Below are 25,712 nucleotides of genomic sequence, written 5' to 3'. Positions count from 1 at the left end.
CGACGGGGAAACCACGACAATCTCAAAACACTCTTCTTGCCGGAATATGGAACCTTGAAATGAGCAAAACACATACGATCCCGGACCGATTTCTTAGGTCATCCATCAGCCAATTCGCCGAATTCGTGCGATGCTTTCAAATTGACCAATCACGGAACAGTCTCTTGATATATACCGACCACCATCTTACATCTTCTTCTCTACAACAAAACTCGGTCAGTCAACAACTATAACACGCGTCGCTGGGTGAGTCATACTGTCCATCACCTAGATTGTTACTGATAACCTCCTTAGGTGTTCAATAAGACATCTAACCGCTTCCAAGTAAAGCAATCGCCTTCCCTCAGCATTTCCTCACATCAAACTTCACAGAGAACCAAAACAATGTCATCCAAATCTTCCAAGATCACTTCTCCTTACTTTGCAAGAAACGACTCGACCGAACGATCGACTCCAGACAGCGATGAAAAGAACAACGAACCCTCTTCGAATTTAAACCACAATAACGTCTTCATCCTCCCCAACCCACCACAAATAACAGAATTCCAACACGCAAGCCCACCACCCTCTTCATCCAACCCATCCACATCTAACAACTCACCCTAGCGCGTCTACACCCACCTCCTACTCATCCCCTCAGGCCGCATAACTTCCTACGCCATCCTCGCCTCCCAACTACATTCCTCGCCCAGAGCCGTGGGCGGTGCATTGCGCAGAAACCCGTACGCGCCAATGGTACCTTGTCATCGAGTCATCGCTGCCAATGGATTTGTGGGTGGTTTCATGGGAGATTGGCAAAAAGCGCCTAGTGGGGTAAACCAGAGTAGGAAACTTGAGTTGTTGGAGGAGGAAGGGGTGAGGTTTACGAGGGAAGGAAAGTTGATTGAGAGGGAGGGGGTTTGGTTTGATGGGCCTTGGGTAGAGTGGAAAGATTAGTGGAGTGGGAGGGATGGTGCTGGATGTGGGAAGACATGATTTAGTTGTGGTGGCGTGGACAATATATTTGCTCAAGTCTGTTTCTTGATAACGTGGAATATTGCTATGGACTGTGGTAAATATGTACAGCAAGATGAGCGGATTCGTATATGTACATTCAAAGTCCGCCGTGTCTGTGCTTTTGTCTTACAACCTGCATTCAGACTTGCTTTACATACTCAATGTTGGCCGTAAACTCTTTGTCCTCCGCTCCTTTCTCATCAGAAACAGAGTTCTGGCGGAAAACATCAGTCCTCGCATCTTCCCCATCAAAAACGATAGAGATCTCCTCCAACGTTCTTCCTTTGGTCTCAGGGAAAACGAAGTAGATGGTCGGGATCATGGCGGCAAGTGTAGCGATGTATACAAAGTAGAACTTCCATTCAATAGCTTCCAACGCAATGGGGTTGACGTATTGATTGAAGAAGCCGGCGGCGAATACAGTGGTGAGATTGGCGGAAAGACCTTTGGAGCGGAGATTGTATGGCAGAATCTCGACAGGGTAGGCGATGGAGAGTGGGGTGAATGCGATGTCGTAGAAGCCGAAAAAGATGAAGAGGAAAGCTACGGTTGCACTTCCGGCAGCGGCAATGCCGTGTTCGGCGAAAGTAGCGCTGAGAGCTGTGACGATGATAAAGGAGACCAGCATACCGGAAGCCGAGAGTAGCCAGAGTGGGCGACGACCATAGCGTTCGGCAGCGAGTGCACCGGCGAAGGACAGACCAGCATTCCAGAACTGCAGAGCCAAGTTGATGCCGGCTTGGGTGACAGAGCTGGTGATACCGACGCTCTTGAGAATAGGTGCGAGATAGTAAGAAACGATGCCATTGCCAGCCCATTGGATCATGAAACCAACCAAGATACAAATCAAGAAGCGGTGTCTGTTGCCCTTTGTGGCAAAAAATGTCGACCAGCCAGTTGATTTAGCAGCTTGCTTCTCCATCTCAATCGCCTGGCAAATCTCTTGGAATTCGTATTGAACAAGCTCGTCATCTTTGTCACCATTTGCATGGTATCTGGCCAGAACGTCGAGAGCTTCTTGGTCACGACCTTTAGAGATCAGCCAACGAGGTGATTCGGGAACGATCAAGAGACCGAGACATTGGATTGCAGGGAACAAGCCCTGAAGGAGACAAGGAATTCGCCAACTCCAGCTGTTGTCCAGGAAGAGAGTTCCAAGCGGGATAGATGCACTAAGAATTGCTCCCCAATACCACGTAGCCTGGAAGAGGTTGGTGACATTGGCTCTATGCTTGGGGTGAGCGATCTCAGTAGTGAGAGGGGGAGCGGCAGTTTGCGAGAATCCAAGTCCGACACCGAGCATGATGCGGGTACCGAGAAAAGCGTAGACACCAGAAGTTGCACACTGAATGACAGCGGCAGCCAACATGATGAATGAACCAATGAAGACGGTAAAACGACGTCCCATATAATCACTGACATATGATGCCGGGATGAAAGAAGGAAGACCACCAAGACTGATACCCGCAAGAGTCAAACCAAGAAGGCTTGAGCTGGGGTCACCAAGATTGGTGTTGAAATAGGGAATGGCGAGCAATCCATTGATGAGAGAACCATCATAACCATTGGCTGCGGCGGAAGCAAACATAGTAGCGACACCGAAATTGAGTTTGCGAAGACCAGGATCCTGAATCCATTTGGGGTTGACATTGTTGCGAAGGCTCTTGTAAACCTCACTGCCACTGGCTGCGACAACACCTGCGGGACCTCCCATTGTCGATGTATGAAAGAGGAGCGATAGGAAAGACTTTGTCGATGAAGTATATACCGGCGTTGCTTCTATTGATAGAAGAGGATTGATCTGCTGCTGGTCGAGTCTGGGCAATTCTGGGGATGGCGATCCATCCTTTTATACATCTTTTGACCAGGACATGTATACAAGAATCAAACCGGTGGCGCAAAAGACGATGCCCTCGAGACCGACTGCGGAGATGCAAAACTGTATCGTGACAAAGGGTGAAGGGAGGAAATGAAAACTGGAGTCCCCACGGGAAGTGGTTCTCGGCCCCGTGGCTGGAGGCAAAGCCGTGAACCTTGCGAGAATCTTTGCGAAATTCAACGCGAGGATTCGAGCGAACCGTCTTCGTGCCGTGTTTTCCATCAACAACTCCCGCATACGGTTGCGAAAATCATCGCGAGAATCTCTTCGAATTTTAGCACGATATTTGAGCGGGTCATGTGCAGGTTGACATCGATGCCACCAAGACCCCAAGACTGGTTATGGCTCTCAGCCTCACGAGATTTGTCGCGATAGTCTTTGCGAAATTCACAGCGAAAGTCTCACCATCGGCTCACAGAATTGACAGCAGTATTACTCGGCCCACTGGCGGTAGCAACTCGCGCTCTGTCAGGTTGTCCCTCTCAAGATCTTAGTATGAGACTACAGGGCTGTATTGGGTCCATCTGTTCCGATAGCGTTGATCCGGTTAGTTTCATTCTGAATACTTAGAGGTAGATCGCCCTTGTTTCTTCTTCAGCATTGTTCTTCGTTTATTCTTTCTGCTGCATCTTTCGAACACTAGTGGCAATGTCTCTTTCTTTGAACGCCTCCGAGGACAAACAAGTCCAACGCGCATGGTGGAAGGAGGCCAGCGTCTACCAGATCTACCCTTCCTCATTCAAAGACTCGAATGGAGATGGTTTTGGTGACCTGGGCGGTGTCATTGAGAAGCTGGACTACATCAAAACACTAGGAGTGGACATCGTCTGGCTTTGTCCCGTTTACCAAAGCCCTCAAGTCGACATGGGCTATGATATCTCAAGCTACAAGGAGATCGACGCAAGATATGGCACGATGAACGATGTCGACGAACTGATTGCTGGCTTACACGCCAGAGGTCTAAAGTTCTTGATGGACTTAGTCGTCAACCATACTTCCGACCAGCACGAATGGTTCCAACAATCCCTGTCTTCCAAGGACAACACCTATCGCGACTGGTACATCTGGCGAGATCCCAAATACGACAGCCATGGTAACCGTCAACCCCCGAACAATTGGAGCTCATACTTTGGCGGCAGCGCTTGGGAGTACGATACTACTTCGAACCAATACTATCTACACCTCTTCGACAAGACACAGCCTGATCTCAATTGGGAGTGTGAAGAGATGCGCTCCGCCGTCTACGAGACCGTCCGCTGGTGGCTCGACAAAGGCGTCGATGGTTTCAGACTCGACGTCATCAATCTCATCAGCAAAGATCAATCCTTCCCGGACGCAACTGTCCTCGATGCCAATCAGCCATACCACCACGGCTGCGAACACTACGCCAATGGGCCTCGCATCCACGAATACCTACAAGAGCTAGGGGAAATACTAGACTCCTACAACGCCTTCTCCGTCGGCGAAATGCCATGGGTAAGCGACCCAGAGGAGATCTTGAAGGTAGTCGGCTACGACAGAAAGGAATTGAACATGATTTTCAACTTCGACATTGTAGACATGGATCACGGCCCTGCTGGAAAGTTCTCCCCCAAAGATTGGCAAATGTCCGATCTCAAAAGCATTGTTTCCAAATGGCAAACCTTTATGTATGGGAATGGCGGTTGGAATGCGCTTTATCTGGAAAACCACGATCAACCCAGAACAGTATCTCGCTGGGCATCTGACAGCGCCGAGCACCGAACACTGGCAGCAAAGATGTTCGCCACATTCCTAGGACTGCAAAGTGGTACTGTGTTCCTGTATCAAGGGCAAGAGCTAGGCATGTCCAATATCCCCGAACATTGGGAGATGACCGAGTTCAGAGATCTGGAAACGCTGAACCATTGGGACGAACTTTGCGAGATTCGACCAGATGACAAGGAGCTACAAGTCATCACCAAACAGCAATATCATATCAAATCCCGCGATAATGCACGCACACCTATGCAATGGACTTCCGACAAACATGCAGGTTTCAGCACAGGCGATCCTTGGTTCCGCGTAAACGACACGTATGACATCTGTAATGCAGCCTCTCAAGTCGGTGTCCCGGGCAGTCCTTTCGAGTACTGGAGAGCTATACTCGCCCTTCGCAAGCAAATGTTGGATATCTTCGTCTATGGCGATTTCAACATCATAGACGCCGAGCACGAGGATATCTTTGCTTACACAAGAACATTCAAGGGGCATACTGTACTCGTGGCGTGCAACTTCCGACAACATGATGTGGATTGGAAGCTACCGACAGAGTTGAAGCTGGACGAACTCCTGATCTCCAACTACAAAGGTGCGGAAATGAATGAAGGAATTGTCAGGATGAGAGCTTTCGAGGCCTTTGCGTATATTCAGAAGGAACACGCTTCTTTGTCTCGTCTCTAGGGACAGTAAGCTAGTATGCTTTATCTAGACTTTGCTCTGTTCCTCGTCTTGCCTAATTCATGATACATATACCTACACTGACATGTTCGTCATTGCTATTCGTGATCCCTTGAGTGAATGACAAGTGACAGTGCTTGAATATCGCGAGCGGTCGTTTATTTCTTCCCCACCGAGACGCCCTAGACATCTTCGCTACTCCAGTGACCCTGACACTAATTTTCCATGTATCATTAAGCGCGATCTTAGTCACTGCATCGCACATCAATTTGAGTCTATGATTGTGAATGAAAGGGTTGTTAGAACGAGAACTTTCGAGGCACGTAGCTTACTGCTGGACGTCAATTGCAGTATTATAATGGTTGAAATGTGGTTTGACACATTCTAAGGTCCAAGATCTGTGATGCATCACTCGACCCTTTCATGCTTTTCTGGAACTTCTACTAAGTTTGCAATTGTTCTTCTCAGTTCAACAAATACAGACTTTGTGATCACCTGCAAGCAAGTAGACACGACTCTGGGGTGCCTGGAGAGATTAAGAGTACAACGAGCTTGGGAATGCTTTTTGCAAAACTTCAAGATTGTCTCAGGTAGCAAGAAGCAGTGGTGGACCTGTACTTTAAATGTCTAGTCACGGTCGCAGGTGACAAAATGTTTTTGAATAACAAATAACATCGTGATGGTAACAAAAATATGTACAGGTGGAAGAAGAACCCAAAACTCCAGGATGATGCTATTTTTCCGTTCTGTGACTCCCATGTCGTGGTATCATTGCTTTTTTTCAGACAGAATTATTCTCTTCATAGCCGCCAATCGATAATTGAAGGAACGCTTGGTTGTGATCAATCATCTTCATTCCTGTCAGGATAGGCTTCAGAAGTGTCAATATTTAAGAAGGGATGCTCGAGTGCTTCTTCGGCTGATATGCGCTTTGAAGGATCGAGCTCGAGACAGAGGGACATGAACTGTACGGCTTCCTTCTCCTCATCCGTCAGGGGCAAGTCGGTCTTGCGACGTTCCGTGCACCACAGCAGAATCTTCTCCCAGCTGTGGCCATTTTCGCTGATCGTAGGAATGTTTGTTTGGAGGACTTGGCCGTGTAGGAGAGCAGCTTCATTCATGCGACGCTTGCCAAAAATGCTGCACAACTCTATGAAAGCATCAATGTCATCGGCAGAGTGGAAGAAGGGGAAGCGGCGACTGAGAAGAGTAAGGAGGATGATGCCACAACTCCAGATGTCGATTATACAAGCCTGCGATGTGCACTTGAGCAGGACTTCGGGGGCGCGGAAACCTCTGGTGCCTGCACGGTTCGCTCTGCGAGAGTTTCGAGAGTCTTCTTTGGGATATGCGGGAGGTGGCGGTAGTTGGCCAGCATCGCGGTATTGTGTACGGATGGATGAGTAGAGAGAGTTTTGCACACGGTAGCGGCGATCTTCTGATGAATACTGGCAATTGCAGTGATGCCAGTCTGTTCCTTCTCTTTCTGCCAGACCAAAATCGACGAGGACACCCTTCTGCGTAGTGGGCGAGTAGAGGAAGTTTGTGGGTTTGATATCGCGGTGGATGATCTGGTGCTCATGGACGGCTTGCACAGCGGTGAAGAGTTGCTTAAAATAGACACGCATGTCGTTGACGGTCATGTCACGGAAGTAGTCCCGGAAGTCGCGATGTTGGAAGTATGGCAGAACGGCTACGACTTGATCTTGGTGGCGGAACGCGGTGATGAGTGGACAGACATTCGCCGAGTCTCGCAGGTCGTGCAGCAGTTCGAGTTCGTTGAAGATGCGCATAGGCGATGATGTGACGTAGATTTTCTTGATGGCGACATACCGGGCTCGTGGCCGGTCTCGAGATGCTTTTGCTTCTGGTGAGAAGGTGACTTTGTTCCAGTCGTTCTTGAACTTGTCGTAGAGGAGATCTTCGGCTTTGTAGACGGTCGAGAAGGTGCCTGGTACCGAGTCAGACTTGTAATGGATTTTAAATTGGGAAGGAACTCACCTTCTCCGATGCGATTGATCAGGCGGAAGCGAGTTGAAATGTTCTTGAAGGACTGTTCGAAACGGTTGATGTCTTCTTGTACCGAAGGCTCGACTTCTTCGTCGCTTCCATCAGACTCTGTGGCTTGACTCTCATCCATGCTGTTCTTGCTCTCGTCCATGGCATCTTCGGTTTCGTCTTCACTGCGCATGTGATAGTCGGCGACAGGTATCGCCTCTCGCACCGTCTTGGCCCCACGCATACTGGCCATTCTGCCAGGTGTTATTCGAAAGAAGACAAGGAGATCCGATCAGAGCTAAAACATTTATTGCTTGTTGATTGTTGTTGTTCAAATCTTTGATGCCCCTCGTCACGACCGACTCTGGAGAACGCGCCGCAAGCGACGCCTTTCCCCATCGGGCAAGACATCAACACGGGATTCGTCTTCTCCGCAAACATCAACAGCGAGCTTTTGCTGTCCACTGAAGGTCTCGGTCGTTCCTTCCTGCTTGAACAACCGAAATATCAAACTGCCCGCAGGGTGTGCCTCACCCAACATGGAGGCTCTCTCGGACTTTGACATCAACGATGCCCTCAAGACGTACCTCAACAACCCGCTGGAAACTCACACCCCCGAGGCGCATCAAGACTTGCTGGAATGCGAACACAACCCCGAAAACCTGACCCCCGCCCTGGTCAACACCGTCCTCAACCCCATCGTCGATGCCATTACAGAAAACCCGGAAGCTGTTGCCCGCCCGGCCAACTTTGACTCGTTGCAATTTCTGCTCAAGTGCGCCCCCACCCGTCAAGATGATGCCTCTCAGACACATGTGCCTGACAATGACCTCAGACAATTCTCTCTCATCCCCACCCAATCGCTCTCCAAGCTTCTCGATCTCATCCTCTCCGCTCTCTCCGCCGAGGCCGACTCCGTTCACAACGACATCGAAGCCGATGAACAAGATGCCATTCCTCAGCACAAACAACTCCTCGAGATGCTCTCCTTCCTCCTCATGTGGTGCTTCACCAGCGTCGAAACCAGAGTCTCATCCGAAAAGTCCGCTGCGCCCGCCGCCCGTGGAAGAGGAGGAAAGGCTGCCGCGAAGCCCAAAGCTGGAAAGGATGCGCCCTGGGATCCTTCAATGCAGATCCAGTCTGCTCTCAACACCATGGCGAAGGTTTTGAAGCTCAAGCTTGCCAGGATTTTTGTCACCACCTCTGAGCGCGACACCTTCATCGGTCTCTTCACACGACCAGTCTACCTGATGATGGAGAACGAAGCAAGAGTCAAGTATACTGCTATCAAGATGCATGCTTTCAAGGTCTTGTGTATCGCCATTAAGCACCATGGACATGCTTCCGGAGCTCAGACAAACATCATCCAGAGCCTTCTGTACTTTGAGCACTTGTCAGAGCCTATGGCGGAGCTGCTTAACATTCTGGCTGAACAATACGACTACCCTCAACTCTCAGAAGAAGTTTTGCGCGAGTTGAGCAACCAGGAATTCAGCAGCAGCGATTTGAAGGGTCCCAAATCTGTCTCGACCTTCATCACAAAATTCTCCGAACTCGCACCACGACAAGTCATCAAGCAAGTCATGCTCCTCGCCAAATTGCTTGACAGCGAATCATACACACTGCGCTGCTCAATCATCGAAGTTTGTGGAAATTTGATTGCCATGTTGAGCAAGCAGGAGGGCGAAGAGCGAAGCGAGAACCACAAGGGCCAAATCAACGCTTTCTTCGAGGTCCTGGAAGAGCGTTTCCTTGACATCAATCCCTACTGCAGATGCCGTGCTATCCAAGTGTACATGAAGCTCTGCGATCTCGAGACGAAGTACCCGAAGCGCAGACAAACAGCAGCAGATCTCGCTTGTCGAAGTCTCGAAGACAAGAGCAGCAATGTTCGCAGGAATGCCATCAAGCTGCTTGGAAAGCTTGTCCAAACTCATCCTTTTGCAGTTTTGCATGGTGGTCAACTCTCGTACTCGGACTGGAACTCGCGGTTAGAAGTTTGCGAGGCGGAGCTGAATGCTCTCAAGCCACCTCAAGAAGCCGCTGGCATGGTCGAGCAGCAAGACGCCACGGTTGATGAAGAGCTCTTGGATGATGCCACACAGATGTCACCTGTCAAGGAGAAGCCGGCTATGACAGAAGAGCAGAAACAAGCTGCTTTCGAGAAGGCAGCAGCTGAGGCTGTCACTTCCGAGATGATGAGCAAGCTTACATTGACTCGCCGTTACTACATCGAAGCCCTCAAGTTCATCGAAGTCCTCCACGAAGCCTCGCCCATCATCACACAATTGCTCTCGTCCAAGAACAAATCCGAAGTTATCGAGGCCATGGACTACTTTGTCATTGCAGATGCATACAAGATTGAGACATCCCGCTCAGGTATTCGAAGAATGTTGCGCCTCATCTGGACCAAGGGAAACAGCGACGAAGGCAAGGGTGTCCAGGCTCATCTCATAGAATGTTACAAGGGCTTGTTCTTCGATGCTCCTAGCGGCTTCACCGCTAACGATGCTGCAAACTTCATCGCCAGGAATATGGTCAGTCTGACATTCGGAGCAACCGCCGCCGAATTGACGAGTCTGGAGCAATTACTCAGCACCATGATGCAATCAGACTTTATCAAGGATGCAACCATCCAGAAGCTCTGGCAGATCTACGGTATCGAGCGCAGAGAAATTTCAAAGAACCAGCGCCGCGGTGCCATCATTGTTCTCGGCATGCTTGCCTTGGCCGATCCTGATATTATCGTCAAGGAGATGGAGACGTGTCTTCGAATTGGTCTTGGTGCATACGGTAGAACGGACCTAGTTCTTGCCAAGTTCACGTGCATTGCCTTGATGCGTATGAACAACCCCAAGCACACCAAAGGTATCCAAGCAGCACCCACTTCAACAAGGCTGCCCAACGATCATGCAGTGCTTCAGAAACTGGCCGCCATGGCAGATGTCAAATCCTCTAGCAAAGAGTGGTACGGTCTTGCCGAGCAAGTGATCGGCGCAATTTACGCTCTCTCAAAGCACCCTGATGAGCTGGCCTCCGAGATCCTGAGATTCAAGACGAAGAAGGTGTTCGCCTCAGTTGCGGTTGTGACCAAAGCCGAGCCAGTCGAGATTGAAGACGGCGACATTGAGATGAGTGGCATGGACGACGAGCCCATGAAAGATGCTCTCCCGATCAAGAAGGAAGAAGAGGACGAAATCGAGCTACCAAAGGCTGAGGACCCTGGACTTGCTTTGTCACAACTACTTTTCACCGTCGGTCACATCGCAATCAAGCAAATCGTCCATCTGGAGTTATGCGAAATGGACTTCAAACGCCGAAAGATGGACAAGGAGAAGCAAGCCACTGCTGAACCGACGCCAGCCAAGAAGGGCAAGGCATCGAAGAAGGACGCTAAAGATGTGAAAGAAGAAGAGCAAGATGATCTCGACTTGATCACAGGCACAACCGAGGACGATTTCACAGACGCCATTGCTCATGTACGTGAGCGTGAACTCCTCTTTGGACCTCACTCATTGCTGGCCAACTTCGGACCTCTGGTGCGCGAGATCTGTATGAACAACACATCGTATGCAAGTCAGGAATTGCAGGCTCAGGCTGCTTTGTGTTTAGCAAAGCTCATGTGTGTCAGCTCCGAGTACTGTGAGCAGAACTTGGGCCTACTCATTACGATTCTCGAGAGAAGTCCTGATGCCACAACACGCAACAACTTGGTAATTGCACTTGGCGATATGGCAGTCTGCTTCAACCATCTGATTGATGAGAACACCGACTACCTTTACCGCCGTCTGTCAGACAGATCATTACCGGTCAAGCGCACATGTCTCATGACATTGACATTCCTGATCTTGGCTGGACAAGTCAAGGTCAAGGGACAGCTAAGTGAGATGGCCAAGTGTGTCGAGGACAGCGATGACAGAGTACGAGACATGTCACGAATGTTCTTCAGCGAGCTTGCAGGCAAGGATAATGCTGTTTACAACCAATTTGTGGACATGTTCAGCTTGCTCTCTCGCGATGAAGAACTTGACGAGGATCAATTCCGCAGAATCATCAAGTTCTTGTCGGGCTTCATCGAGAAAGATAAGCATGCAAAGCAACTCGCAAACAAACTGGCTGCAAGACTACCGAGAGCAGAAAACGAGAGGCAATGGAATGATGTTGCTTATGCGCTTGGACTTCTTCAACACAAGGATGAAGAGATTATCAAGGTGGTCAATGAGGGGTACAAGGTTGTTCAGGCTGCGGCTTGAGGGAGGCATTCGGTGGCAATTGCTGGGATGGCGTTTTTGGAGCGTCACGAACTGTATAGGTTTTCTTTCTTGTTGATACCCATTGAAGAAGGAATTGTTCTACTCGTACTCGTATTGGCAGCGTACCTACTGATCAAGAGTGGTGTGTGGCTTGTGTTGTTGTTATTGCCATGTCTCGGCAAGAGTCGGGGGCGTCGGTGAAGTTTTTGGCGGGCATCCGCAGCTTCTGACCGAAAGGACGGCTTGGCACGGGTTTGACGATTCGTTGCTTAGCAAGAGCTGGAACCTCAACAAGCAGTTCGAGATTCACATACTCGCTCCTTCTAGGACTTTTGTTTCTTTCGTTTTCCGTCCTTCCTCGCCCCTACTGTCGCCATGTTCTCGCACATGATCCCCCGCGCATCGCGCCCGCTGCTCCGTTCGGCCAACAACACATTCCGCGCCTCGCCTTCGACTCTCTACCTTGTCGACCGCGTGCAATCAAGGAGATCATACGCCACCGAGACCGGTATGCTCACATGAAGTGACAAAGCGAGGGAGCTGAGGCTGACTCTTTTGCGCAGAGGAGAAGGATTTGGTCATCATTGGTGGCGGTGTTGCCGGTTACGTTGCCGCCATCAAGGCCGGTCAGGAGGGCTTGAAGGTGCGCTCATCTCTTGCGGACAAACAAACATACACACGGATAATCACTAACACGCCCCGCTCTCCAGGTCGCATGTATCGAGAAGCGTGGCTCCCTCGGCGGTACCTGCTTGAACGTCGGCTGCATTCCCTCAAAGTCTCTTCTCAACAACTCGCACCTCTACCACCAGATCCTCCACGATACCAAGAACCGCGGTATCGAAGTCGCCGATGTCAAGCTCAACCTGAAGCAGATGATGAAGGCCAAGGAGACGTCGGTCAACGGCCTGACCAAGGGTATTGAATTCTTGTTCAAGAAGAACAATGTCGAGTACATCAAGGGTACCGGTGCCTTCGCCGACGAGCACACCGTCCAGGTCAACCTCACCGAGGGTGGTGAGACCAGCATCCGCGGCAAGAACATCCTGATCGCAACCGGTTCCGAGGCCACTCCTTTCCCCGGTCTTACCATCGACGAGAAGAAGGTCATCACCTCGACTGGCGCCATTGCCCTCGAGACTGTCCCCAAGAAGATGGTTGTCATTGGTGGTGGTATCATTGGTCTCGAGATGGCCTCCGTCTGGTCGCGTCTCGGTGCTGAGGTCACCGTTGTCGAGTTCCTCGGCCAGATCGGTGGTCCCGGTATGGACGCTGAGATCTCAAAGAACATCCAGAAGACTCTTGCCAAGCAGGGCATCAAGTTCAAGCTCAACACCAAGGTCGTTGAGGGTGATGACAGCGCTGCCGACGTCAAGATCAAGGTTGAGGCTGCCAAGGGCGGCAAGGAGGAGACTGTGAGTCTTGTACATGCAGACATGCATTCACAGCATACTGACCATTTCACAGCTCGACGCTGACGTCGTCCTGGTCGCCATCGGCCGTCGTCCCTACACCGCCGGTCTCGGCCTCGAGAACATTGGTCTCGAGACTGACAACCGCGGTCGCATTGTCATCGACCAAGAATACCGCACCAAGATCCCCCACATCCGTGTCATCGGCGACGTAACATTCGGTCCCATGCTCGCCCACAAGGCCGAAGAGGAGGCCGTCGCTGTCATCGAGTACATCACAAAGAACTACGGCCACGTCAACTACGGTGCCATTCCCTCGGTCATGTACACCCACCCCGAAGTCGCCTGGGTCGGCCAAAACGAAGCCGAGCTCAAGGAGGCCGGTGTCAAGTACAAGATCGGCTCTTTCCCCTTCTCTGCCAACTCTCGCGCAAAGACCAACGCCGACTCTGACGGTATGGTCAAGTTCCTCGCTGATGCCGAGACCGACCGTATCCTCGGTATCCACATTGTCGGCCCCAACGCCGGTGAGATGATCGCAGAGGGTGTTTTGGCGCTCGAGTACGGTGCTTCATCTGAGGATGTCGCAAGAACTTCGCATGCTCACCCCACTCTTGCCGAGGCCTTCAAGGAGGCTGCCATGGCCACCCACGGCAAGGCCATCCACTACTAAGCTTGACGTTTGGTATTTGGGAGAGGAGGATTGTGTGAAAATATGGAGGGGCGTTCCTGAAATCAAGCAGATGCGTCTGTGTTTTTCCCTTTGCATCACATCTTGAGTTTAATGGCAAATCTGTGTGTTTTTTTCGTTTGCATGTCTGCCTGTCCTCCTGTGTATATGTTCTGTATAAATATTCCAACCTCGCAAGGAGATCTTCCCTTTTGTCCACAATGCACCAGCCTTGCGCTTTCGATTATAAATCTTTGAGTTTGTCTCTCTAGTCTACCCAATTACCCCACACCATCAAGCCTCTTGCACCTCTCTCAGGGAGGAGGCAAGCCCTCTTCACTCCTCTCTTCCTTGTTTACAGCCCTTTTGCACAGAGAAGAAACCTTCATTACAGTATTCCCCAAACACGTTCGAAAACGACATCAAAACTCCCAACACAACCATGACCAAAGACGTGATACAAATCATCACATCATGCAACTGCAACAAAGTCCACCACACCTTTTCCATCCCCACCTCTACCCTTCCCCTCCCTGCCATTCTCTGCAATTGCAATTCCGCACGTCATATTTCTGGAGCTTTGTTTACTTCTTATATCTTATTGACAGGATATGATAGTTTTGGGGTGGTGGGATGTGATGGGTTGGAGATGGTGGTGTATGGAAGTGAAGATGGGGGTGTCAAGAGATGGTTTTGTGGAGATTGTGGTTCGCATGTGTATCGTGAAGACCATGGGGGTGGGGGGTTGGGGGTTGCTAGTGGGGTTGTGAAATGGGAGGGAGTGGAGGGTGTGGAAAAAGAGTTGATAGAGTGGATGGTATGCGATAAATGGTATGAAGAGGAAAAAGACACATTTCTCACGCGTATCGATGGCGAGAAGTTGGAAATTCGACGCAAGAAGGATAAACTTCCATCACACCTCGATACCATAACCTCGACAAACACCAAGGCCCCAAAGAAAACGACCGAGAGCACGTCGGAAACAGTACAAGCGCATTGCCACTGCAAGGGTGTAAATTTCTACATCACACCCCCCAACATTTCCTCATCAACTTCCGCTCGCTCCCCATATCCAGACCTCATGGTTCCAGCACATACAGGAGGAAACCCAAACGTCGGCAATAAACCATGGTGGTTACCTTCTCCAACCAGATATCTAGCAGGCACATGTACTTGCCCTTCCTGCCGTGCATCCTCTGGTTTCGACATCACATTCTGGTCATTCATCCCCACTTGCAATATCTTCCTCGACACCACCTTAACCACCCCATTCACCACCACTCAGACTTGGGGAAGTTTGAAAACTCATTCTTCCAGTAAAGGTGTGACAAGAGGCTTTTGTGGTATTTGTGGGGCTAATGTGTTTTGGGCTGGGAGTAAGGATATTCAAGGGAGGGAAGGGTTGATTGATATTGCTGTGGGGTTGATTGGGGGTGAAGGGGTAGAGAGGATGTTGGCTTGGTGGACTGGGAGGGTGAGTTTTGCTGAGGAGGCTGGGGATGGGAAGTTGGTTAGAGGGTTGGAGGATGGGTTGAGAGAGTGGGCGGTGGTGAATAGGGGGAGTGGTAGGATGGCTAGGCATGAGTTTGAGGTTTAGTGATGGAGGTGCTCATGTAACATGGGATGTTCACTTTCTGTCGAGTTGGCAGGGTCTTGTGCAATTGTTGATGTGGTGATTTTTGAAAAATTGTTATCTATCAAAGCTCTTTGAAAAATCTCCGGAAAGCTTCGATGACCATGTCGATATGATGTTCTTCGTGAACGAGATTAATAGAGATGAAACCCCGCTTACCCATATAAATGCCTTGATCCAACATGAAGAAAAACACACAATCTCTCAACTTTTCCTGCTCATCACCCACATAATGCAGTCCCACTTGACTGCCAAAACCTGTAGCTTTCATCAGAGCCACATCATCCTCTGGTACACATTTTTTGGCCATCTCATTAATCCCATCTCTCAATTTATCCCCCAGCGCATTGGCTTTTGCAATCTTATCCTCTGTCAAAAGTTTACCTGCAGCGACGCCAGCACTCATGGAGAATAAATTGTTATTGTACGTGCCAGAGTGAAAGTATCCTCGTCCTGGATTGAACATTGCCATGATCTCGTCATTGCCGCCGAAAGCTCCAAAACTGAAGCCGCCGCCTAAGTATTTGCCTAGTGTTGTCATGTCTGGATAGACGTTGTAGTGGGTTTGAAGACCATGGATGTGGAGACGTGACGTTATGATTTCGTCGAATATTAGGACGGCTCCGATCTGGGTAGCTGCGTTACGGAGGAATTGGAGGAATTCTTTCGTTGCGGGTATCATGCCGCCGGCGCCGAGCATTGGCTCCAGGATGATGGCGGCGAGATCTGGACTCAGCAATGATTTGGTGTGTTCGATATCATTGTATTTGGCGATGACGAAGTCGTGGGGAATGTTGAAGGGGTTGGGATGGTCGCCGAAGTTTGTGAAGGCACCGTGATAACCATTTTCGAAAACCAGTATCTTTGGAGTGAATGTCTTTGGTCAGCCCAATGGAGTATGCGACGTGATCTGCAAGTCAGGCCCTTACCTTCTTCCTCCCGGTATAAGCCATCGTTATGCCCAAAGCCATCGTATTGGCTTCCGACCCAGAATTACAAAATCGCACTTTCTCAATACTCGGAAAGCGGTCAACGAGTTGTTTAGCCAACACAGCTTCCTGCTTATTAGGACCACCAAGATTTATGCCCTGTTCCAAAGTAGCCCGAATAGCGTCCATAATCTCTGGCTGTGAGTGTCCGAACAGCGCAGCCGAGTATTCAGACACCAAGTCTAGGTATTCTTTGCCATCGAGAGAAGTGACGTGGCAGTCGTGGCCAGAGGCTAAGGTCATGGGGAAGGGATCGAAGTGGAGGACTGATCGCGTGCTTCCTCCTGGTAGATACATCGAGGCTTCTTCATGTTGATGTTGAGACAATTTATTTTGGTCTTTGTAATTTTGAGTGAGCTTCTCAAGTAGTGAGTCTAGCTTTGATGTGACTTGTGAATCATGCTTTGCTGGCAACAGTGTTTCGATCTGCGGATGTATGGTGTGGGATGGCATGTCGATAAGCAGATGATGTGAAGGCTTACCGTTGCAATCACATTGCTACTTATAGCTTTCTAGTACATGGTTATCGTGTTTATCACACTTATCAGTCGAAGGAGTGCTCGGTGGACGGTGAAGTTGATGCGGAGATGCGCTCAAAGGATGCTTACGTAAGCTTGCCGCGGCAGTGATCGATGATGATCGGACACAGCACACTGCACAGCCATCCGTCTTCATCCTTTCTCGAATGTGGGACAGATGTTGTTACCATACAATAAATTCGCTTTTAGTCGCGAATACTGTTCAGCGAAGCTGAACGATACTTGAATGAGGATTGCGTCCATTCGTTGATGGGTAGACACCTCTGCCACTCACACACACAAGCCATCTCGGTGACCCAATCTCGTCACCATCGGGACCTTTGCATCAATGTCGAATGAAATGGATTTTCCCTCGCATGGCCTCAACGTAATGTCCTGGCTCGACGAACCCGCAACAATCAGCCGCATCAAGAACCTCATGAATGACTTCCACGTACCTGGTCTTGCCATAGCGATCGTAGATGGCTCTGAGATCCGTTCCCGAGCCTTCGGAAATGCATCCCTCGATCCGCCAACTCCATGTACCCCCGACACAATTTTCGAAGTTGCTTCATGCTCCAAAGCATTGACTTCGCTCGCGGTTGCTTTGCTTGTGGAAAACGAGCATGAGTTTTCGACAAAGGCCCAATGGGATTCCTTGATGTCAAGTTTACTACCTGATGACTTTGTTCTTTCGACCGCCGAGGCCACCAATATGGTCACCGTGGAGGATGTCTTGAGCCACAGAACCGGTTTGCCAAGGTATGTATGCTTGATGTGCAGCTTGGCTCAGACAGATGTCGAATAGCTCACGCATGACAGCCACGATCTGAGTATCTTGAGCATTGAGTCAAAACATCCTGATACTGTCCGCTCCATTACTAGAAACTTGCGTCATCTCGCTTTGAGCAAAGAGCCAAAAACAACTTATCAGTACAGCAACATGATGTACACTGTTGCTACTCACCTCATTGAGACTCTGAGCCAGCAATCTTTCTCACACTTTCTACGCGAGAGAATACTGAGACCACTAGGTATGACATCGACCTTCACCGGATCTGCCCAGGTTTGGGCTTCTGGTCAAGGCGATCGATTCTCCACTCCATACTTCTTCCATGACGGCAAATATCACCATACCTGCCACCAGGATACACCCCAAGGCCAGGGTGCAGGGTCGATCCAGAGCAGTGTTGACGACTACGCTAAATTTATACGCGCCATGATGAACCGCATGGATCCCATTACTCGTCCAATCTACGAATCTGTCACAGACCCAAGGATCTCTCGAACTCCTGGAAAGACACTGGAGGATAGAGGAAAAGATGGATCGCCAGAAGCAAGCTATGCTTTGGGCTGGGATGTCAAGCATTACCGCGGAGCCAAGATCATCGCCCACGACGGCATTATTGCCGGCTACGGAAGCAGGATGTTTATGCTGCCATCTCAGAATATTGGAGCCGTGATACTTGGGAACAGCGAAGGGGCTTTTCATCTGTCCGCAATTATCCAAAACAGTATCCTCGACCAAGTCCTGGAGACTCCTTTCGACCAGCGTGGGGGATTTGCAAACAGTCGAGTCAAACGCTTCAAAGCACAAGAAGCACGCCGAGAGAAGAACTTCAAGCGAAATTTTGAGAGAAGAGAACAGGCGAAAGGCACTTTGCAAGTTGACATGGAAGCTTACCAAGGGTCGTTCTGGAATATAGGTTACCGTACTCTGATCGTAAGAGAGATGGACGGTTGCCTCTGCGTTGATGGGAGAGACCACAATATCTCTTTCATAGTCTTACTCGAGCACGTGGCCGACAATACCATCTTTCGGGGCTATCTGGTTGAGATTATTGGCGACGAGTCTGACGAAGAGGTCTTGCCAGTACGATTCAAGTTCGATACAGAAGGAAAGGTGATCGCCGTTGGTTTGGGCCTTGAAAAAGCTTTGGGTAGCGATCACTTGATTTGGTTCACTCGGGACGAAGGATGGGAACAAAGAGACGTATGACTGCAGCGCCATGTCTGCATGTCAAGTACCGAATCGAATTTGCCCTGAACCTATCAAGAGGCACTCCATTGGTTCCATAACTCGCAAATCTCCTACGGCAAGCTAGTCGAACGATAGTCAACTGACCACACTTCGGATTCTGAATCCGCCTTCTCGATCCAATTCGCAATCTTCTTCAGCCTGTCTCCAACGCCCGCAAAATGAACCAGCAGATCGGAATCTTTGACTGCGTAATCCTTCTCTGCTTCCGCTTCATATGCATTGAACCATCTCTGTGGATAGTATGCCGCACCCTGTTTAAACCTCGAGTCTTGCAACACCTTCTCCATGGCGCTTTGTTCAGTAAAGCGTAGCTCCTCGTCAGGCCTTAACTCGCGGTATCCCAGGATTGTACTCAAGAGCCTCGCACTCCACTCATTAATGCGGAGACCAAAGACGCCATTATTCAATCCATTCCAGTCATTGGAGATTACAATATGGATGTCGTCTCTCGGCGGCAAGAAGATATGTAAGGGGATGCAGGGATTGAGTATAACCGTGTCTCTGTCGAACCAGAACAGCCATTCGACTCTATGTCCTTCCGGTTTGCGAAGCTCGTCAAGGACCAACGAGAGCAGATATGCAGGCTTGTTCCAGAGATCGTCAATGATTTTGGATTGTAGGTCTAGGACAGGATAATCGTGGAGCTCAGCGTGTCGATGATGCGTGAGTAGCGCTTGTTCGTAAGCCGGAACTTGGGGACCGAAATGTGCCGTTACCTTCGTTATGCGTGCGGCTTTGTTGTGCTCCAGGGCTCCGATGACGGTGCTGTTGAACCTTGGTGCATGCTGGTAATCGCCAAAGTGACAGATGGTCTCAATCAAAGGCAGCTTCGGCTCGTGGTCGACGATGAGGGGTATGAGTGTACTATCTTTTTTCAGTATCGAGTGTGGTCCTGGAGTTCTGGGTGGCTTACAAGATCTTGTTGGAGTACGTCAATGAGAGCGTGCCAACACAAACGATCAACCAGACCGCAAGGATCAAGCATAGAGGAGAGCCACGACAATTAACCAACATCTTCGACAGAAACGAATGAGAGGAACAGAGCTGAATAGGTAAAGTAGAATTCACCATCAAGCAACACAATCTACATATAAGCAATTCGGCATCGCTTATATTTACCACTCACATCCTTGTCAACTCTTGGAACTTGCGTCAATCCTTCTTTTCTTAGTTGTTTTGTTCGACTTTCAAATCTGAAATCATCATTTCTGGTTCTTGTTATTCATCTGTACTATTTCGGTGTTGGAGTATGGTCTCGTATGAGAGCTCTTGGCATTGTGACGGCCACTAACGTTGGACCTTGGACGTCTGCGCCACACCGCGCGTCGCATACCACACAATAGCGAGTCAACAGAATGCAATCGAACAACTTGAACGGTATAAGGTCCTAATAGTAAAGGGAAACATAATTGTAGCTGCTCGAAAGACATCACTTAGGTGTCGCCATGACTAATGTATCCGTGGTTGGGTTTTCCTGTTCGTCCATTATTCAATTACATCTCAACTGGATTCCGCACTTCAGAAAAGTAAGCGAACCAGCCGTCTTGAGCTCTTCAACTCGTCCGTACCTGACCGTAGAACTGTCCTAATCAAGCGACCCTAAGACGCGTGCTTCCGAAGGGACTCGGACAAACGATTAGACGTATCAAAGCTTTGATATCATGCGCTCCTCGGTGACCAAGCAGGGTTAATTGACGATCAAGACACTGGACAGCTGGTGATTTAGTGCTTGGGCATCTTGTCTAGTTACTCCTTCGTCGGTCCGTCGAGCTCTGAGTCGAGCGTAACACGCCTGATCATGATGCAATGCTCCACTAGTATTTATCGTAGCCTGGACAATGCTTGGGTGTTGTGAGCTGCTGTCGTTCGAGTAGACCGCTATCCGCTAGTATGTACTGCGGTTTGTAATGCGATTCGAAGCCATTTGAGTACGTATCACCTGCATAGCATGAGATAGTGTCTCGCTTCGGCTGTCATCACTAAAATTCAAAGCCATGATCGGTCCTAATGCACTGACTTTTGAGCCATAGGTCTGTTCCGCATGGACCTTGAGTGATGAAAGAACAGTTAGTATCAAGTTCTGCTTGCCGTGTCTAAGTTTACAGGGTTCAAATAGCTCGAGCTCGAGACTTATTTACCTCGGGTGTCCTCTATACACTATGTCCCGGGATCTCGGCTCGCTCGTCTTGATTCTGCCTGTGTGATCATGTCGGTGGAGGAGATCGTTCATGTTGGACTGAAGGACGTAAGAATATTACCTTGTCATCGGAATTGTTGTCGTATCCCGGGCCAGATTGGGGAAATCGGGGGCTGGCCGATATTGTTGGTTATCTCAAGGAACGAGACTCCCTTGTTGATGTATCCCAAGATGGTATTTCGTCAGACCCAAACCCTAGAGAAATTCATGCTTACAGTGCCCGAGGTGCTATCTGACGTCGATGTAAGTATATCACGAGATACAGTAGCAACGTAAATGATCGCTCATGTACAACATGCCATAAGTTTTTGGCTATCTAGTAGCAGCAGATGTAACAGCCATGGCCTCCTCATCAGCGGTAAACAACTTCTTGATGGCCGGTCGATCTATGCATCGATTCCACCAAGCGTTTACAGCCCCATGACGAAGAATCAGATCCCCATATCCGCAGGCAAAGAGTCTCCGGATCAACGGGATGTAGTAGATATCCACCAGAGTAAACTCATCCCCTGCCACAAACTTCTTCTGCAGCAAGCTGCGCTCTGCAATCTCGAGATACATCTCGACAGATCGCAATGCATCGGAGACGATCTTCTCATCAGCGGACAGACCCATGCGCTTCTTGACAAATTTCTCGAAGGCGATTTTACCGGCTGGCTCGAGGAAGTAGGAGATCTCTACTGATTCGGCTTGATCGAAAAGTGCCATGGCATTGACGTCCGAGGATGATGGTAGAAGCGAAAAGGAGTACTTTCTTGCAAGATGCTTGCAAATTGCGCGACTCTCATGGAGAGTGAAGCCGTCCGGGAACGTCAAGACTGGGACCTTGCCCCATGGGTGCCGTTTCATGTTTTCGTCGGACTGAGGCAATGATGGTAAGCCTCATGCAATCTTGATACTATAGGAAGGAAGAATGATTGTAGATATGTGGTGCAGGGGCAAGATACCTTTTGTTCACCTCGTTGCAAATCGGCGAGAACAAGTTCATAATCGGTGAATCCACCTTCTGCGAGGGTTAGGCGAACTCGGTCTGTGTTGGTCGACCCACGAGCGCCATAGAGAACGAACGCTGGCATTTTCGAGTTGAGCAATGATTTCGGCTTTTTTCCACGGCTGATTGCAAACCTCGATAACATCAGAATATCATGTTGAAGATGACTTGGACCTACTTGCAGGTTTATATATCTCAGGCAGCACATATCCATGCTTACATATCATAACAGTCCGCTTTAAGAGCGTAGGATTCGGATGTCCGCCGACGAGTGGTCTGATTGGTTGGTTCGCTCTCACTGCACAATCGAGCTAGCGCCCAGTCGCGGCCCCTCCTGATCCTTCTTGAGAGAAGATAGCTTGTGAACTTCTTCCACTCTATCGTTAGTTCTGAATACAACTTCAATCATCTCGTTCGTCTGTTCACTTTCTTTGCCTCTCACGGGTGCTTTGTTGCCCAAAGGATGCCGCACGATCCACGTCCACAGACCGAGCCCAGCCCAAAGACTGCGGGTGATCTTGCAAAGACGCTCGTAGAACGAAAGCGAAGACTGGTTGTATCACTTGCAGCCCAGTCTCTCAGTCGCCCGGAATCTTGTACCCTACTCGTGATCCGCCCAACGATACGGAAATCCGATGAACTCCACTCCGCTCACCGGAAACAGGATCAGAAAGGCCAAATGCGACGAGTCCGAGCGAACGTGTCAAAAGTGTATCAGCACCAGCGGGCCGTATGTGTCATGGCTACAGGTCACAGTTTAGACCATTTGCCAATACGGATGGTGCTTAGAAAGGTGGCCTCAAGATTCTGCAGAAGGTCATCGTTGATCGAGTCTCGACTGTTGGATCGGTGGTTGACCAGCCTCAATATCGTGGAAACAATTTTTAATCCCCCAGGTCGCGAGCTATTCTCAGGATCGTTGTCTTCGAGGCGCTCGATGTGTCGCCCGAATCGCAGATCAAGATAAAGCCTAAATTCACTCGCTCACAGAACATGGCGTTTCAACTGGACAAAAGACTGGAAGATCATTTGATGTGTATTGAGGACGACAGAGGTTGAAGAACAAGCGCCAGGCACTGATGAGCTTGTTGATATAGGCAAGCTCGATTGATGAACTCGCCAGGAAACGATAGGGGTTCATTGCAGTGTTTTAAGCACCAAATTCAAAAATTCTGTTGTTTGTGGGTCTGTCGGACTAAACCGAACCAGGAGAACCTGCAAAGATCATTGTGGCACGGCGGACAGTAACAGGACCCCTAAGTTAATGACATATGATACGATTCTTTCAAGTTATCTCCACTATAAGGCTGGTCATAGGCTCTACGACTCGGACGGCACGAATTGCCGCGCTATAGTGCACAAAGCTCAAACCTTTTCTACATGCGACAACTCTAGATGGGTAGCCTTTTCTGTGCCGTTCAAAAAGGAATGCTTCTCAGCAGAAGGATAAGCGTTCGGTCCATCGAAAATAACAGCAATTTCCTCAAGTGTCGGACCTCTGGTTTCCACAAAGAAGAAGTACACAATCGCGACGATGCAAGCAATCCAGACACAGTAGTAGATGTACCAGTGCCAGCCAATGTTTTCCAGCGCAACGGGGTTGACATAGTTACCAAAGATCTGAGAAGCTTGGATGACCAAAAGAACATAGGACCAAGCTTTGGCTCGCATCTGATATGTAACAATCTCAAGGGGATAGGTCACTACGAAGTTGAGCCATCCGATGGTATAGAAAGCCTGGAAAAGAAAGATACAAGCGACGATGAAGCGGCCTGCAGCGATCGAGCCCTCATCGACATACTGTTGGGCGGCGATAGTCCATGCGACGAAGACAACCAGTGAGCCAATAGAGCCTGTGAGGAAAAAGGTCCGTCTGTTGAATCTGTCCACAAAACCTGCTACCGCCAACGAGCAGATGTATGACCAGAGAGTAGACATGCCGTTGATGAGGGTGCTGTCAAAAGTGGAATCGAGTCCGGTGTCTTTTAGGATCTTTGCAAGATAGTTGGAAACGAGTAAGTTGCCAGTGGTTTGAGAGAAAGTTGCTACGCATGTACACAGAAATATGCGTCTCCAGTTAGCCTTGCTTGAGAAGAAGGCAGCCCATGACACGTTCGCTGCGGCTTCCCTTGCTTGTGCTTCGATGATTTCAGACATCTCGATACCAACCAATTCGGAGTTGGGGTCACATTCGCCGTGGTATTTGACCAGAATGGCTCTTGCTTGATCTTCTTTGCCCTTTGCGATCAGCCAACGAGGTGACTCAGGACAAAACCATAATAGGGTGAGCTGATACACTGACGGTATGACCTGTAACAGTGTTGGGAGCTTCCATTGCCAGTCGGTGTTGATCTTGATGCAGCCAAACGTGACCCAAGCTCCGATAACGTATCCCAGATAGACTCCAGTGTTGTAGACAGTCGTGACCTTGGCTCTTTCTTTGGGATGAGTAAGTTCAGTGACCAGCACTGGCGCGCCTAGTTGCACCATGGTCGATCCGAGGCCGATAACAACCTTGCCACCAATGAACATGGATAGAGTCGAGGAGAACAGCTCGACAAGAGCACCGACAATGATGATGAGAGCACCAACCGCAGTCGGAACACGGCGCCCGAAGTAGTCGCCCATCCAGTTGAAAAAGATCAAAGGGACAAGCCCGCCAATTGATGTCGAGGCACCAAACAGTCCAAGTGTTGATCCCGTTGGATTGCCAAACTTTTCCTGCCAGATCGGAAGCAGTTGCATAGCGTTGGTCTGAGACTGCAGCGGTGTTAGTTATGGCAGTCGACAATCGACATTGTTTATGATTCTCTTACACCGTCGAAGCCAGATGCGAAGCTGGAGAGTAATGAAGTTGTCAACAGCAAGTAAAGCAGTATGCCGTTCTTCCGCTTGTAGAAAGGAGCGATACTGCTGAGATCGATGGACGAGGAAATATCGTTCGTGGTTTTGGCAGCTGTGGGCGCCATGTTGTTTGAGGTGCTGAATTGAAACCTTTGATATGGTCACAATCTAGGCACATCTGTGAGGTATATATATCCTTTTGGAGCCCTTACATGCAAAGACTCTCGGTAACCCCGCTAGATCGAAGACTTGTAGATTGATGATTAGGGTGGACAGGTTGTGGAGAGTCCGGAGGCCTGGGGAAATAGAGAGTCCAGCCCTAACGGTGCAACAAGACCGCGGTGTTTCTCACCGGTCTCGCATCCACGAATTTCGCCGCGGCTCCATCTTTTAACACCGGACTTGGAAATTTGTCCGCGGGCTCATTCTGCATATCCATCCGGCGAGCGGTTACCCAGGCCGGGGTTCTGATGACTTGGTGAAAGGCTTGGTGCGATATCTCGGATTGACAGCTTCTTTTTCTCATCGCCTCTTGCTCGTAAACAAGACTTCCACGTCTAATCTCAAATTTGTCAATCTTGCTTCCACACTCCAAGCTCATCATGCCCATCAGCGAAGTGTCTGAAAGGGACGAGATGGTTTTGTACCAGAATCCTGTCGTGTCTGGCTTTGCTCCGGATCCAAGCGTTGTCTTCGTCGATGAAGTCTTTTATTTGGTCACCTCTTCTTTCCATCTCTTCCCTGGCATTCCAATATATGCTTCTCGGGATTTGAGATCGTGGTCCTTGGTTGGTGAGAAAAGTGGTATGGCATGTATAGATTCGTCTAGACTGACACTGCCACAGGAAATGCAATCAACAGAGTCAACCAAAT

The 25,712-nt window shown here is 49.5% G+C and overlaps 14 protein-coding genes across 14 annotated transcripts; 8 read left to right on the top strand and 6 right to left on the bottom strand.

Moving 5' to 3' along the window:
• Window positions 1-34: 34 nt before the first annotated feature.
• On the top strand, window positions 35-936 carry M438DRAFT_327344 (DNA binding methylated-DNA--cysteine S-methyltransferase; the record flags this gene model as incomplete). The annotated part of the gene is made up of 3 exons (XM_029903170.1): window positions 35-246; window positions 295-552; window positions 607-936. Exons 2-3 carry the CDS (start codon window positions 385-387, stop codon window positions 934-936), a joined length of 498 nt encoding a protein of 165 aa, XP_029756026.1. The 5' UTR covers window positions 35-246; window positions 295-384.
• A 199-nt stretch (window positions 937-1,135) lies between these two features.
• Window positions 1,136-2,710, bottom strand: M438DRAFT_327341 (general substrate transporter; the record flags this gene model as incomplete). Its single annotated transcript, XM_029903169.1, has 1 exon — window positions 1,136-2,710. One exon carries the CDS (start codon window positions 2,708-2,710, stop codon window positions 1,136-1,138), a length of 1,575 nt encoding a protein of 524 aa, XP_029756025.1.
• Window positions 2,711-3,523: 813 nt separating this feature from the next.
• On the top strand, window positions 3,524-5,296 carry M438DRAFT_339387 (glycoside hydrolase; the record flags this gene model as incomplete). Its single annotated transcript, XM_029904212.1, has 1 exon — window positions 3,524-5,296. The coding sequence occupies one exon, from the start codon at window positions 3,524-3,526 to the stop codon at window positions 5,294-5,296; it is 1,773 nt and encodes a 590-aa protein (XP_029756024.1).
• A 414-nt stretch (window positions 5,297-5,710) lies between these two features.
• On the bottom strand, window positions 5,711-7,529 carry M438DRAFT_327335 (kinase-like protein). Its single transcript, XM_029903168.1, has 2 exons — window positions 7,295-7,529; window positions 5,711-7,244 (listed from the first exon to the last, which is right to left on the bottom strand). The coding sequence occupies exons 1-2, from the start codon at window positions 7,482-7,484 to the stop codon at window positions 6,136-6,138; spliced, it is 1,299 nt and encodes a 432-aa protein (XP_029756023.1). The 5' UTR covers window positions 7,485-7,529; the 3' UTR covers window positions 5,711-6,135.
• A 230-nt stretch (window positions 7,530-7,759) lies between these two features.
• Window positions 7,760-11,724, top strand: M438DRAFT_305403 (uncharacterized protein). The gene is made up of 2 exons (XM_029902227.1): window positions 7,760-8,066; window positions 8,127-11,724. Exons 1-2 carry the CDS (start codon window positions 7,831-7,833, stop codon window positions 11,542-11,544), a joined length of 3,654 nt encoding a protein of 1,217 aa, XP_029756022.1. The 5' UTR covers window positions 7,760-7,830; the 3' UTR covers window positions 11,545-11,724.
• A 163-nt stretch (window positions 11,725-11,887) lies between these two features.
• Window positions 11,888-13,763, top strand: M438DRAFT_349323 (dihydrolipoamide dehydrogenase). Its single transcript, XM_029906371.1, has 4 exons — window positions 11,888-12,052; window positions 12,108-12,187; window positions 12,255-12,959; window positions 13,012-13,763. Exons 1-4 carry the CDS (start codon window positions 11,920-11,922, stop codon window positions 13,627-13,629), a joined length of 1,536 nt encoding a protein of 511 aa, XP_029756021.1. The 5' UTR covers window positions 11,888-11,919; the 3' UTR covers window positions 13,630-13,763.
• A 223-nt stretch (window positions 13,764-13,986) lies between these two features.
• Window positions 13,987-15,302, top strand: M438DRAFT_349322 (uncharacterized protein). Its single transcript, XM_029906370.1, has one exon. It carries the CDS (start codon window positions 14,069-14,071, stop codon window positions 15,221-15,223), a length of 1,155 nt encoding a protein of 384 aa, XP_029756020.1. The 5' UTR covers window positions 13,987-14,068; the 3' UTR covers window positions 15,224-15,302.
• M438DRAFT_305398 (aminotransferase class-III) lies at window positions 15,279-16,782 on the bottom strand. The gene is made up of 2 exons (XM_029902226.1): window positions 16,189-16,782; window positions 15,279-16,121 (listed from the first exon to the last, which is right to left on the bottom strand). Exons 1-2 carry the CDS (start codon window positions 16,699-16,701, stop codon window positions 15,324-15,326), a joined length of 1,311 nt encoding a protein of 436 aa, XP_029756019.1. The 5' UTR covers window positions 16,702-16,782; the 3' UTR covers window positions 15,279-15,323.
• A 375-nt stretch (window positions 16,783-17,157) lies between these two features.
• On the top strand, window positions 17,158-18,765 carry M438DRAFT_282830 (beta-lactamase family protein; the record flags this gene model as incomplete). The annotated part of the gene is made up of 2 exons (XM_029901329.1): window positions 17,158-17,528; window positions 17,589-18,765. 2 exons carry the CDS (start codon window positions 17,158-17,160, stop codon window positions 18,763-18,765), a joined length of 1,548 nt encoding a protein of 515 aa, XP_029756018.1.
• A 92-nt stretch (window positions 18,766-18,857) lies between these two features.
• On the bottom strand, window positions 18,858-19,490 carry M438DRAFT_282801 (uncharacterized protein; the record flags this gene model as incomplete). The annotated part of the gene is made up of 1 exon (XM_029901326.1): window positions 18,858-19,490. A coding segment is annotated over one exon (633 nt), but the record flags the coding sequence as incomplete, so codon positions are not given.
• Window positions 19,491-21,316: 1,826 nt separating this feature from the next.
• On the bottom strand, window positions 21,317-22,119 carry M438DRAFT_369086 (glutathione S-transferase; the record flags this gene model as incomplete). Its single annotated transcript, XM_029908084.1, has 2 exons — window positions 21,952-22,119; window positions 21,317-21,865 (listed from the first exon to the last, which is right to left on the bottom strand). Exons 1-2 carry the CDS (start codon window positions 22,078-22,080, stop codon window positions 21,317-21,319), a joined length of 678 nt encoding a protein of 225 aa, XP_029756016.1. The 5' UTR covers window positions 22,081-22,119.
• Window positions 22,120-22,323: 204 nt separating this feature from the next.
• M438DRAFT_121949 (uncharacterized protein) lies at window positions 22,324-23,161 on the top strand. The gene has a single exon (XM_029898753.1). The coding sequence runs from the start codon at window positions 22,459-22,461 to the stop codon at window positions 22,960-22,962; it is 504 nt and encodes a 167-aa protein (XP_029756015.1). The 5' UTR covers window positions 22,324-22,458; the 3' UTR covers window positions 22,963-23,161.
• M438DRAFT_349319 (putative MFS hexose transporter) lies at window positions 23,069-24,628 on the bottom strand. The gene has a single exon (XM_029906369.1). The coding sequence runs from the start codon at window positions 24,621-24,623 to the stop codon at window positions 23,361-23,363; it is 1,263 nt and encodes a 420-aa protein (XP_029756014.1). The 5' UTR covers window positions 24,624-24,628; the 3' UTR covers window positions 23,069-23,360.
• Window positions 24,629-25,070: 442 nt separating this feature from the next.
• M438DRAFT_349318 (uncharacterized protein) lies at window positions 25,071-25,673 on the top strand (the record flags this gene model as incomplete). The annotated part of the gene is made up of 1 exon (XM_029906368.1): window positions 25,071-25,673. A coding segment is annotated over exon 1 (232 nt), but the record flags the coding sequence as incomplete, so codon positions are not given.
• Window positions 25,674-25,712: the final 39 nt, after the last annotated feature.

This window comes from Aureobasidium pullulans (genome assembly GCF_000721785.1).
Source record: "Aureobasidium pullulans EXF-150 unplaced genomic scaffold scaffold_29, whole genome shotgun sequence".
Taxonomy (NCBI): domain Eukaryota; kingdom Fungi; phylum Ascomycota; class Dothideomycetes; order Dothideales; family Saccotheciaceae; genus Aureobasidium; species Aureobasidium pullulans.
Note: the sequence above shows the minus strand (reverse complement) of the source record. Positions and strands in the feature narration are given on the sequence as shown.